The sequence below is a fragment of the Tubulanus polymorphus genome, chromosome 8 (genome assembly GCF_964204645.1).
Source record: "Tubulanus polymorphus chromosome 8, tnTubPoly1.2, whole genome shotgun sequence".
Taxonomy (NCBI): domain Eukaryota; kingdom Metazoa; phylum Nemertea; class Palaeonemertea; order Tubulaniformes; family Tubulanidae; genus Tubulanus; species Tubulanus polymorphus.
In genome coordinates this window covers 10,482,726-10,497,342 of record NC_134032.1, presented here as the reverse complement: position 1 = coordinate 10,497,342, position 14,617 = coordinate 10,482,726, and the positions used below count along the sequence as shown (strand labels likewise).

General features: G+C 39.9%; 1 protein-coding gene across 1 annotated transcript; it reads left to right on the top strand.

The window, feature by feature from the left end:
* Positions 1-9,187: 9,187 nt before the first annotated feature.
* On the top strand, positions 9,188-12,709 carry LOC141910111 (sperm receptor for egg jelly-like). Its single transcript, XM_074800826.1, has 10 exons — positions 9,188-9,341; positions 9,726-9,848; positions 9,943-10,056; positions 10,230-10,343; positions 10,442-10,597; positions 10,773-10,849; positions 11,210-11,348; positions 11,459-11,620; positions 12,151-12,218; positions 12,298-12,709. The coding sequence occupies exons 1-10, from the start codon at positions 9,194-9,196 to the stop codon at positions 12,454-12,456; spliced, it is 1,260 nt and encodes a 419-aa protein (XP_074656927.1). The 5' UTR covers positions 9,188-9,193; the 3' UTR covers positions 12,457-12,709.
* Positions 12,710-14,617: the final 1,908 nt, after the last annotated feature.

Below are 14,617 nucleotides of genomic sequence, written 5' to 3'. Positions count from 1 at the left end.
ATCCTTTAGAGTGAAAATACGAGAATTAAAATCGCCGAACTCCAGGATGTAATTGTTGTGACAGTACATTACAACATCGTTATAAACTGGATCAAACATACCTATCTGGGAACTCTCATGAATCGGAGAGTTAGCAGGCGGAAAATATACACAAGCAAAATATTGCTAGAGGATAGGAGGCGTGAGAGCTTGATCCACAAACCATACATCAGTGCCCTTGATAAATTGAGTGTGATTTTTAAGGTTGTTCCTGATTAACACTGCAGCAGTTCATGTGGTGCCAATGCCAAATGCCACGCCATGTCAGGTCTAGGAATTAACCCATAAATCTTTCATTGTCCAATTTCAGATGTTGCTGCGATATTCGGTGACTTTCGGTTTTAAATCCGCGGCAAATGCATCGGTCATCGCCAGGTGTCGCTCAACCACCGCCTTCAGTAATAATCTACCGAGAACGTTTCAATTCGTCAAAAAAGAACGTCTAACCGATGAGAAGTTGTGGCTTTTGCAAGCGGATTGTGTCGTTCTCGATTTGGAGGACAGCGTCCACCCAGACCATAAGAGCACGACCAGGCGAAATTTCAAAGAACTAGTTAACAGTATCGTTTGTCCGGTTCCGATATTCATCCGCATCAACGAAGTGGTAGCAGATGACTCCACATGGATCCATGACGTCACCGAGCTCGTCAATCCACGCTTGAGCGGTTTTGTCGTTCCTAAATTGACCAATGGTGACGATGTTCGGAGATGTGCGGAGCTGATTGACCGAATTGAATCGCGGATGGGCATGGAGGTCGGCCAGACGACAATAGTTGGAATGATCGAATCGATTGAAGGTTTGGAAAACTGCGCGCAAATAGTGCGCAGTTCGGACCGTGTGGTGTCTCTGATTCACGGTAACTATGACTATGCATCGGAAACTATGGCGCACGTGGATGAGCAGGTGGCCCAATCGGCTCAGATAGAAATCGTAAGAGCATGTCGCCGAGCAAACATCACGCCGATATTCGGGGCTGACTGTAACATTGAGAGCCATTCGCATTTCATACGTCAGACCAAACGCGCCAAAGAACTTGGGTTCTACACGAGGTGTACTTTAACGCCGGCGCAGACGATACTGGCTAACGATATACTGACGATCAAAGGTCACGATCTGAAATCAGCCCAAACGATCACAAGTTGGAACCCTAACGATGATGGTAGAATGCACATCTACAAACGCTCGGCCTACGATAGCGCGCAGGGTATTGGACCACCGCATGTCAAGCACGCACAGAAACTTCTTGATATGGCAGCGCAGCAAAGAACTACGACAGTCGAGGATGAAAACGACAGCGATGAACTTGTTCAGACAGAATTACTCCCGGGAATGGCTGGGGTACTAACCAAGATGACGCACTCTCCGTTTGAGGTGACACTTGACGCATCGTGCGCGTCAACTTGGGAAGAGTCGTTTATCAATGGTTTTAAAGTGAATTCTAGTGATGCGTTCAGTCGGAAATTAGGTCTGAAATCGCGACTGGTGAATTTTTATCATTTGGCTGGATTGTGCGCTGGTTTAATGGTTATTAGGTAAGAACAATTGGTGTCTCAGAAGGGTTGGGGCTATTCGGGGAAATTGTGAGGACTAATGACCCATAAAAATGTTGCAAAGATAGGCTACACGGAGAAAGAGGTACAAATACCAAAGCAAGAAGAGGTGCACCGCCAAGGGGATAGCCGTATATAAATGAGGAAGGGATGGTTTCATCGGGAACCGGGTTTTTACGCCGGGAAGGGAGCCATATATAGATGAAATAGGTGAGCAGGTTAAAAGATACCGGAGTGCGAAGCTGCATTAAAAGTGCCAAGATGTATTTGGGGACAAGAACAAGTTATAAATACCAAAGCTGAAATGGGAAGCATTTCCTTTGTTTGTTCGTGACAAACGACTTTTTATTTTTTGCAGATTTTCCGAAATGGCAAGTTACCATTTGGGTTTCTACAAAATTACGCAACGCAAGCCGGTTTACATCGGTGACACACTGAGGGCAAGATGCGCCGTTACAGCAGTGACGGCGACTAAATCAACGACGGTATCTGCAGGTGGTCATAAGGTTGTCACAACCCATCACGTGATTGTAGACCAAACAGGAGATGTGGTATTCAGCGCAGAGAAACGCACAGCGTTTGCCTCGAAAGACTGTCCCTTATTTGAGGCGGGCGGTGACGAAGAGATTGTCGGAAACCCTGAGGTATGAATTCTGTGCAGCGTCCTTTTACAGTGGGAAACGTTTCCATCTCTTTCAACTTCTGTGTATTGTGGCTAGAGATGGCTTTATCGTTTTTAGTCAATCAGAAATGCGCTCTTGCATTCATGTATCGATCACATTATATGCTCATCGGGAACCAATAGATGGGCATCATGTTCGGCACATTTCTGCTAAGTCCTTTAGGTTAATCTCATTTTTCAAATGAAAAGCAGTCTTGAAAGGGATCAGTTACGATATTTTCTAGTTGATTTTGACTGTTTTTAGCATGTAAAATGTCTGCGAGATTTCATAGTGCAGTCAGCAAAACACGGAACCGTCTGCGTCAGTGAAAATCCAGACATTGCAAAACGCATTGGCAAGGTGAGGAATATTGAATCGTGATTTCGTCGATTTTTGGACTTTGAATATAAATGGGACAAAACAACCTTGCATGGTAATTCTGTTGACTTAAGAGCTCCCAACGTAATCTTTTCGTTACTTTTCAGGTTTTTGTCCATAGATCTGTCAAACCATTTAGTCCAACAGAGATTTGGAAGCTGAGCACCAACATCCGGGCAATAAACAGCCATCATTTTAATATCACCCGCGTAAGAATTTCATCAAGAGTAATTTGGATGATGTCATAGGGGATTTCAATTTTTCTTGAATAGTCTATAGGGGTAATATGATGTTGTCATTCGGGGATTTTATGGAGGCAGCTATCTTTTCTATAAGGGTCTTTAGGAATAATCAAATGATATCATAGGGACATTTGCTGAATACAGTAATCTAGTCCACACGTACAAGGGACATTCAATTAAATGACAAAGGTCAGTTTTGGCGGAAACTTTTCCGTAAGAGTCAATATTAATTCCATTCCTTGTTTTCATTACACAGTTCAATGAAGAAGATGTTCTCACTCCTGGTCCGGTGGTTCTTGCAGCTGCAGTCAGTAACGTTCTGTTAGACTATGGAGATATACTTTACGAGGATGTAGATCAAGCGTTGAATATCAATAAAGTTAACATGGTAAACAAAAGGGTGGTCCTTGATTAATTAGACTGTGCCAATAAGCCTACCTTATTAATCTAAATACTTATTCTAAGAGAAAATAAGTTTTTCGGTTCAAAAATTTCAACTTTTTACTGTGGTCTGTATGAGTTCTTATCTTTCGGATTTAATTTATGAATAAAACACCCTAGTTCGTATCAAAACTGTAGACAAATAAAAAATGATGGCTGTTAGTTAAGAATTGAAACGTTGTGGCATCATTTTAATTCATCGCATAAAGCTTTTCATTTATTTGTATACGTGCGTATTTTCCAGAACGACACGATTTCCACTTTATCCTATGTCACTGATGTAAACGCGATTGTGGGAAATTCTGGTAACTCTTAAAAAACACCTGTCAAAATGAAATGTGCATCGAAATGCAATAATTTTTACTGGTTTTTCTAAACGCCCAAATAGTTGACTGAATGGAATGAATTTATGCTTCTTTTGCTCTTCAGATTTGGAAGAAGTTCAGATGACCTTAGTCGGCGTGATCAATATCGATCCACATGACCTCGACCGCGTGTGCATACCCAGACGGCTGTTTACCGACAGAACGATGAAACCACGAGAAATTGAAAGGGTAACGTAACATATTTTTCGCTCTAAAAGATTGTAGTGACCCCTTTCGTTATATTTCTTACGTCTCCGTATACTGAGCGGATGTGATGACAGAGTGTCCATCAGGTTCGTGTCCCTACGACTGAGAGAGATATCTTTATACGTACACTTTCATTTCTTGTTTTCAGTTGTTATCACGAAGCTGCCAGGAATTGTTTCATAGAATAGGCTGCATCATTTTTCGAAAAGTGATCCGTCTGAAGCCGAAGTCGAGAGGAAATTGATGCACAAAATATGTTGTTTTTATTATTAGGGTTTTCTGTTATTTCACAGAAAACCCTATTGATATCCGCGTGATTATTATTATTATTATTTTCTTCCACACTATTTTTACTAAAAGAACAAAGGCTTTGTTACCTTGCCGCTGTTGTCGATACAATCCGTCTGATATCATTCAGCTCACTTCGATCTACAAATACCCCGTGCGTATTTTGAAGAATCATCGTTACAAAAGCCCTGTCGAAACCCCATTCAAAGAGCCGACATGTTTTTCTAAGTCCTCTTTCCGAAATCTAGCTACCGCACGTTTCTTGTCACATCAATTATCAATTCAAGCATAAATTAACAAATTTATTACCCAAAGATTGCACATTCTGTCGCGGTTTTTAAAAACTAATTTTAACAATAGCCCATTTTCCCCATCAAATCGTATTACCGATATACAGGAAATTTACTGCTTTAGATTTTAAAAGCACTGTCGAGCCGTAAACATCGACGAATCGACGAGTGTCACTACATCGTCGTTCCGGGATCAGCTGCGAGTTTCACCTCATCATGAGAATCAAATCGAGTACAAATTAATTTATTACTACCAGTGAATTGGCTGCTGGTGTCAAGCCGTTAGTTTAGCAATACCTATTTTTCTTTATCAAATTAACCGTGTATTTACTAAGATAAATCATAAGTGTACCGGGGAGTCGTAGGCCTAAACTAAACACGCCGAAGATATATAGCGGAGTAAAGCTGTTATGTCGACGAGGTATCAAAATAAAAGAATATATTACTTTATTCGGCCGCGGGCTTCAACCTCTATATCAATACCATCAATACTCTATATTTCCTACAGTACATACCGATCATTGTCAAATGCACAAGGTATTTACAAAATATAAGTATATAACACACTCCTATCCGTATGCTGGACTCACACTTGACATTCGGAGTAAGCATTCGCTGTGGAGGAAAGGAGATCGTTCGCTGTGTCGCTTGAAGATTACGCGACCTTAAGGCTTAGGCCTACCGGAACTGACCTTTACTGTCTCAAACAAACACAGTATAATTGTTGCGTTTATTAACGGACTCATTGGATGATTGAACTTCAAAACAAAATTTACGATATTTAGGAGGGTTCTTATTCAATAGGCCTACGACCAATCTGTCCGGATGTTAGGTCTACGCATAGGCTAGTAGCCTCTACTAGGTTAAAGCTAAGTTCACTGTAAAGGAGGAATCAGATTTATTAAAATGCATGTTAATTAGTGATTAACTGGTTCTGACTTGCAACGATCAATCACAATTATTAGATTCATTGGCAGAAATGAAGAGTTTTTTTTTTTGAAAATTTTGTCTGAGCAGACAGCTTTATAAGCCAGACTCTTCATTTGAGTTTTTTCATCATAAATGAAACAGGTATTTCATTAATTGCTTATGACTTAAGCCAGACGTAGGTCGGCTTTGCGAAGGCTTGTGACTCACTGCGACGCCATTCACTGCGACCGCCAGCGACGATTGTGTCGCAGCGACTTATCGACCTACGCTCCCTTGCGACGGGTTGCGACTGTCAGCAACGCCAGTCACAAGAAGTCGCACGTGTTCTACTTTCTGCGACGCGACACGGCTGTCACAACCGACCTACGCGCTCTTGCGACTGGCAGAAACTAGTCGCACACAGTCGCTGACAATCGTATCGCAACCGACTTGCAGTGAAACTTGCGATGCAACGCGAGGATCGCATCGCGTCGCAAGGCCGACCTACGTCCGGCTTTAAGTTACTGCGGAGCCCCAGAAATATCTTTTTTTCGTTCATAAGACCTTTCGCTTGAAAATCCTTTCGTCGGAACAAAATTTATTTTGTTCGAATCAATAATATTCTGTTCGATTGAACCAATTTGAAAATCGTTAGAACAAAGTTGAACAAACTTTTTTTTGTCCAAACGAAAGGTTTTTCGTTCGAACAAGTATATTATAAAAAGTTTTTTCTCCGAACCAAAAGTATTTCGTTCAATCGAACAGAATTGCTTTCATTCAAACATTTGTTCCAAAGAAGTTGTTTTCGCTCAACCAAATTTATTTGCCGGGACAAAAAGTTCTTCATTTCAACAATAACATAGCTTTTTATTCGAACATATTTTTGTCATAATGAAGAAAATTTTGGTTCAAACAAAAAGCGTATTGTTCGATCAAACAGAATTGTTTTCATTCGAACAAGATTTTCTTGTCGACTTAGGATACTACTTTGCGTGACTCCACTAGTTAGACCGACTTATTCCAAGATTCCGTTGATTTCGGCTACAAGTTTTCGTTTAGAGATAACTGCTGAGCCATTTGAGCGACCTATCATTGATACCGTTTTCTAATAGCCTGTTTAGTAATGGCTGATGTTGAACCTTATCAAATGCTTTGTCGAAATCCACCGTTGAACAGGATTCAAGACTGTGCAGAAAACCCGTTATCGCTGCTATGCAGCTATATTTACCATTATCATTATTTTCTTTGTTATCATTGCTATGATAATTATCTCTATTTAATTTGATTTTGTTATTATAAAGTAGGCGCTCCTCCCGTACATCCTACTATTATCAAGAGCCAGATCTTGGACGATCTTGAGTCACCAGATTCACGACCACCTCACATTTTGCCGAAAGTCGTCAAGACGAAACGAGGCAAATCGCTGATTACCAATTTCTTAAGTAAAAATGCAAAGTATCTTTGAAAAAAGCATTGAAACGACTAAAAAACTAATTCTAGCTACATCGCATTATGCTAAAAGATGTATTTCTATTATATGATAGGTTTCGGGTTTCATACCTGGGTGGCAAGTTCCCATAACTGCACCTGTGAGTGTGTAGCACTGAACAAGGACGTAAGCTGTTGCGTGGCAGTGTATATTTCGAACATAATTCCTAATTATTTAAAAGTAAACACACTCTGAAGATTTCTTATTCTGAAGATTTCAACTATCAATTATCAAATCATACGAGAGCACCCCCCCCCCCCCAATTAGGTGCAGCCCTTAGGGCTCGGGGGTGTCCTGCTTGAATGTACATATTCAGTAATCATGTATGCTAATTGTAATGTCTATGTTATTATGTATTATACATTTGAGAAAATATATTCATTCATTCATTCAACTGTGATTTATAACTGTTTTGAATAAATATGACCTTGACACTGCCAGGTTTCCGAACAAATAACAGTTACTTGAACAAAAATCTTAGATGGTGGGGCAGATTGGACACTAGATTGGACAGCTCTACTGGGCCCAGGCGATCACCCCGTCATTCCCAGCTGATAAACTAAACAAAGTTGATATTAAAACATTATGGTCTGCATACACAGGTGAAATGATAATAATAAGGTTTATTGCTTCAGGTGGTCAAGTCATCGTTTATCATCCGTACACATTATACATGTCAAACTGTGCACTTTGATTTAATGGGTTCGTAGGATACTCCGGCACATAAGCGACATAAACAACACTATGATATTCCGTACAAAATAAATTGCGATTAAAAAGTACAACAGATGAATCTAATGTGTAAATTGTAGCGTTCTGGTCTTACAACAACGCTAGTCAAAATACAAAACAATGGTGGAGTTTGATAAACGAGTCAAATTAAACCTACACTACTAGAACTGGGGTCAACGAACCCAAGCAATTGTGCAACGGGTTTCAGAGACTCATATAACCAACGCAAATGTAGAACTTGGTCCAGAGCCACATCAGCAACCGTGGAACTGGCCCCAGAGTCAAATGAAAGCCATATGACTGTGGAACTTAACCCAGATTTGAATCAAAGCCACACAACTGTAAAAATGGGTTCAAAAAACTCAAATCCACTTAACTGTAGAAGTTCCACTTAACTGTAGAAGTAGGCCCAGTGTCAAATGAAAGCCATACAGAGGTGGAACTGGGCCCATAGTAAAATACAATCTACAATAATTGTGGAACTAGATTCAGAGACGAATTAAACTAAGCGTTGAACTGAACTAAGGCAAATGTAAACTGGGTCAATTCATTTAAACGCTCGGAACTGTATGGTTGAATTGGGTCCAGTGCCAATTTTCTAGGAACTGGATCAAAACAACGTAGGCGATAGCGGTCATTTCTCAATTGGGAGACACCATCTTTCAGTTAGATATGTGATATATATATACAGACATTAAGTATGCACCAGGTGGGATGTATGACTTCCGGTCCAGCTGGTGTTCATCATTAAAAACGAAGAAGAATCTACTCGTGGAATTTGGAGTTGTTGGTTTGATAGACGAAACAAGTTTATCTATTCACAATATTGCTAATGCAGGTACGTTTGACCCTCGCAGTAAATTTGTCTTGTTAAATCTGTAAATGAAGCTTAAAGCTTTAAGTATTATTCGTTTTGAGTCTTAGGAAACCAGTCTCGTCTACAGAAATGAATTTTGCAATACTATTTGTGGTTCGGTTTTTTAGATAATGTTGAGGACGACCATGTTAGCGTTCGGCGTGACCATTATCATTGTTGCGATGTTGACAATCAACGTTTCTGCACATCTATCTACGCGTGAGTCCAATGCCATTTACGTGTACACTTCCCCGACGATCACTACTTCAATCGATAGATCCCCTAAATCTTACGGCATCACCGAATTAATTGCCTAAATGAATATCCTCACGGCATTATGAAATTTTCTTCCACCTTCCAAAAATGCATGCCTCTGAGTCCATATGACACCATCAAGTTGCCTCGTCCGTCTTCAAGAGAAGATACGGCTGCTCCAAAAAATGTTCCTATGATATCGTTTAGCTACATCGATTTCCTGCCTATATATTTTCTTTGCCAATCTCATGCATTTCGTTCCCTAAATCACCAATGACACTCAGACCACTTTTTATACATGGTGTAGAGGATCTTAGGAAGAAGAGGTTGAAATTTGGCCACAATCCATCATGTGTCCTAGATTCTGAGCAATCGACAGATTTAGTTTAGATATGTCTTCTTTTTGTTTTCTTCCTAGCGGTCAGATTCGGTACTGTATATTTGAAGTCTGATGCTAGGGTTTTCGCGTCTGAACAGTTTTTCGACTCAATGCTATGTGAAAGTAGTTGTTATACCGACCAGTCGTGTATGGGATACCAATATGTTCCAGCCAGCACCACCTGCCGGATGTTTGACGCCGTTTCTATTGCAACAGCACGTGCTTCCGGCAATAATGGAATAGCAGTGCAAGTAAAATGTAAGTGACCAGAATCCAGCACCAAAACGGAGAGTTAGAGTTAACTGTGAGTAAAGTCAGTTCATTTTCATTGAGTTTTTTTTAATTCTTGAGTCAAATCTCAACTCTGAACCGTGGAACTGGGTTCTTTGTGCTGGTAAGATTTTTTTTTAAAGCCTTTATGGATTCTGAGCAATGGATGCGAGACTTGCGCAACATAGATTTTTTCTAAGTCTCGCGTGATGATCAAATTCGTTCGAGATCCAAGATAGCCGCCTATATACGAAAACAAACAGATAAAAAATCCTTACGTAAATGCACCTGAAAATCTTTAACCGCAACGAACCGACCAAATTGACCCATTTTTCTGAATTAACGTACAATCTCCGTGATAATTCTATACAGCTCAGTGCGTAAACAGCCCGTGTAAGAATTTTGGATCGTGTACGGTCATAGTGACGTTAATGGGAGCGCATATTCCCTCGTGTATGTGCATGACAGGAACCTCCGGCACGTATTGCGAAAACAGTAAGTACGCCGCTCATCTTTGTAAACTCTGTTTTATGTACTCTGTTTTCCGAGAAACTCCTGAATCACGTGTTTTTCTCTACCACACTGATAGGTCTTTGTTCGGGAATCACGTGCTCTAATCACGGCACGTGTAAACTGACTGATTTTGGTGGTGGCCATACTTGTGTTTGTGAGAACAACTACTATGGACCGAGCTGTGAACATGGTAGGCTTTTTATATTTCCTTCATTAATCCCTAAATGACGGAAAAAAGGATAATTAAGACCAACTTTCCTACTAAATTAAGATAGTTGTTGTAATTAGAAAATGTGAAGACGTTACATCGTTCGTTAATTCAACTTATGAACCGGACTAATTCGTTCTCTATTTTGCCGACAGGTGGCCCGTGTAGCGTGAATCCTTGTCAAAACGGTGGCTCGTGTACGGTTACTTCCGGTAATAATATACATTGCGCATGCGCTGCGGGACACACGGGAAGTCGTTGTCAAACTGGTAAAATATTTGTCTGTGCTTCGTTAGTTTTGCATGTGTATGCGCCACACTTTCGGAGTCCATTTTCAGATTAACAAAATAAGTGCGTTCATTTGTAGGTCCGTGCAGTAATGGATGGATACATGGCGGCGGAAATCATTGTTACATCATTTCGACGGTAGCCACTTTACCGAGTTTGGTCGGCAATGTTTGCGCGCATTTCGAAGCGTGGCCCGCTGTATTTACTGACAAGGCAGAATCTCTTGTTATTGCTAGTGAGTTTACCCGAAAAAAAAGATGGAGACCTCCATAACTCTACCGACGTATTTTGTTCTCGTGTTTGAATAAGTTGAAACGAAGAGAAGAAATGTTGGAAAATTCCAGTCATCTCGATGAAGGAACCATGTTAGTAGGCTTCCGAAAAAATAAAATATTACCTCTTAATTTTAGATGAACTTAAACGTGAGTCTATTGACAAGGCACTAATTGGGGTGAAACGGAATGGCGACGGCAGCTACACATCAAAGGTAAACTATACGAGTAATCGCCATTTATCGTCAATAGGTGGAACTACGTACGATGACGCATACCGGCAGTAAGGCTCATCTAATCTAATGTTAATGCACCATCTGTTGACAAAGCGAAATGTATATTAGCTCATATGTTTATCGAAAATGAGAAGGCCGTCATATCACAACCTTAAACACCCTGAACCATTAAAATCCTCAAACATCATGAAGGTATCAATAGGCCATCGTTATAGTAACTAATCCTAACTTCAGAGAGAAATTTGTGCCGCCGTCTTTCGTATGTCGATACTGGCTCCACCTGGAAACATTGCATTCGCCATATCTCTCGTCTGGTATTTTCTGGTGTTTCTTTTATAGCTGCAATACACAAACTGGATGCCGAATAAACCCGGAACTGATGCCAATAAAAACGAATGCGCATTACTTAAACACAGCGACGGTTTATGGAACACTAAGGACTGCAACCTTATACACAAAGCCGTCTGCCAATGCCAGGGTACACAATCAATTCAGCGCCATCTACCCAATTCAATTGAAATCCTAAAAAGCACAATATCGTCTATGATATACACGAGGTATTTAAGTTGTTAATTTTTAAATCAATAGGTTCGCTTTGTTCTGACGGTTCGTGGAGTCGATTCGGTAATAAAGGACATCGAGTGATTCACGATTTGCTGTCGTGGTCGTCTGCCTCTAAGAGATGTCGTCAGTTAGGAGGAACCGGACTCGTGCATATAACTACACCGGCAGAAAACACCGCCGTTAAAGGTAGGCTTTTTATACAATGTAATAGGATTTCTCTTGGCAGAATCAACATTATCCTTATTCAGATTTTACTTCATATTTCTTCTGATTCGAGGGCTGAATTCATCTTTATAAGCTTTGGGTTTGTGAATCCGGTACACGTCAATTCAAGTTACCTTTTATTCAATGGTCTCATAGTGCCTGTTCATATCAAAAGTAATTTGTACGGTTTTATTTTGATATGAGTCATTGAAGTAAATGTACCAGTTCTATCAGGTTCTTTGAAACCTCGACAAAAAACTTTGTTTAATTTCTATTCTATTCCTAATAACTTCCAAAGCTTTGCATATCAATGATGCTGTAAAGCAGAAAACCCGTTATCGCTGCCTTGCGGCCATCTTTTAATCAATGCCTTTTTCCAAGTGTGTAAAATTTATACATGAGAAGAAAATGATCACATAGCTACGGGACTGATTTTTTTCATTCATATTAAACCTATACAGTTGCGCATCTGCCTTGGTTCAGAAAAAAAATTATTTCAAAAAATATTTCAGCGTTGTCGTCGTCCGATGTTTGGATTGGTTTCCACGAGTCGAAACCTAACGGAGGTTACACCTGGGACGTGAGTTCAACCTGAAATCCGATCCGTCGGTTTCATTTATCATACTTCTTGATAATTCTTTATTTTCTACAAATTTCAGGTCGAATTCCTGAATTGGGCCACTGGGAAACCTGGTGACGACGCATGCGTGGCTTTACTCGTTGGAAGTGGCCAATCAGCGATAAACCGCATCTCTGACGTCACCTGTGACGAAAATATACAATTTGTCTGCTATAAAGGAACCGAAGGACTGTCATAAGCAATTTTGATACTTAGAGCACATATAAGCAATAAAATAGTTGAATACATTCGTCACTTCCTTATTGTTTCCTAGCCATAGTCGTAACTGTTAATTTTTCGAAACAATTGCGCACATTTCTCGTTGGTTCGTATACATGTATTAGTTTTGCGTGACCGTGTCATTGTCCACTTGATCCCACAATAGGCTTTGAAATTATTTGCGAGGTTCCTATTGAAACGTTACGTAAAGAATCGGAGTATTTTGACGCCGTAAAAACCGTAAAAATAATGATTGTGTACATTTTTATCTGGTATGCATTCTTATTCTGGTATGGTTCTGTGTGAGTCGATGTGCACAAAGTAATCAATATTGGCGTTTCGAAATAACAATCCCAATTTTGAATTTTGAGGTTAATTTTGTTATTAAATATATATCAGAACCCTTTATTCATTTTGATAAGATTTTGATAATCATTTTGGTAAGATGCGCGCTACATCATCAATATATCGGGACTAGACTGGTTGCCGGTCAATTCAATTCATTAATAAATGTTCAAACCTAAAATAACTTTATTGATCGTTGATATTATATGATTTTCTGTATTATTTATTGTCGACAACGGATTCTTCTCGATGGGAATAATGGAACTTGTTTTAGAAATAGATTATACTACTCAGTCCCTCGGTACCTACCAACGCAATTGATTGATCTTTGACTAAAAAGTAATTTCAATTTCATCAGGTCAAATGATAATGAAATGGTTTTTTGCTTTAGGTGGTCAAATCATTGTTTATCATCCGCATTCTTATGCAAGTCAAACTGTGGACTTTGATTTAATGGGTTTCGTAGGATACCCTGGCACATAAGCGACATAAACAACTACACGATATTCTGTACACAATCAATTGCGATTAAAAAGTACAACAGATGAATTTAATGTGTCAATTGTAATGTTCTGGTCTTACGACAACGTAATCCAAAATACCAAACAATGGTGGAGCTGGCTGGATGAATGAGTCAAATTGAACCCACACAATTGTGCAACGGGTTTCAGAGACTCATTCAACCAACGCAAATGTAGAACTGGGTTCAGAGTCACATCAAACCCACACAACCGTGGAACTAGCGCTCCAGAGTCGAATGAAACCCACACAACTATGGATCTGGACCCAGAGTCAAATTAAAGCCACACAACTGCAGAACTGGGTTCAGAAAAACTCAAATCCACTTAACTGTAGAAATGGGTCCGGTGTCAAATGAAAGCCAGACAACTGTGGAACTGGACCCATAGAAAAATAAGATCTACAATAATTGTGGAACTGAGACTCAGCGTTGAATAAGATTAAGGCAAATGTAAACTGGGTCAGTTCAATTAAACGCTTTGAACAGTAGATTGAATTGGATCCAGTGCCAATTTTCTAGGACCTGGTTCAAAACAATGTGGGCCTTAGCGGTAATTTCTCAAGTGGGAGACACCATCTTTCAGTTAGATATATATGTGATGTAATATATATGTGATGTGAATATATATATACAGACATTAAGTATGCACCAGGTTGGATGTATGACTTCCGGTCCAGCTGGTGTTCATCATTAAAAACGAAGAAGAATTTACGCGTGGAATTTGGAGTAGTTGGAAATGTTGGTTTGATAGACGGAACAAGTTTATCCATTCAAAATATTGCTGATAAAGGTACGTATTTATATTGTCCTTCAAACTAAATTCCCTTTGTAAATCTTTCTAAAATTTGCAATGTACTTTTTTGGTTTTTAAGATAATGTTGAGGACAAGCCTGTTAGCGTTCGGCGTGACGTTTATCATTGTTTCGGTGTTAACAATCAATGTACATCTCGATACTCGTGAGTCTAATGCCATTTATGCCGTATACGCGAGCGTAACGGCATCATCAAATTACCTTCCGTCTTCCAAAAAGACGTATGCCCAAACAGGCGGATCTAGGGTTTCTTCAAGGAGGGGTGCAGACCGGCAACTATACAGGGCCCCTCCCCAGAAAATTCCGATAATCTAGAACTATTCTAGTGGCTTTTCAGGGCATGTTTGTGTATGGGATTTAGGATGCAGCCATGGAGGTTACAATTTGGGCCTAGATTGAAATATATCTTCGATTTTGATATTTGTCTCCTCTGTTTTATATTTGTTTCCTTTCCTAGCGGCTAA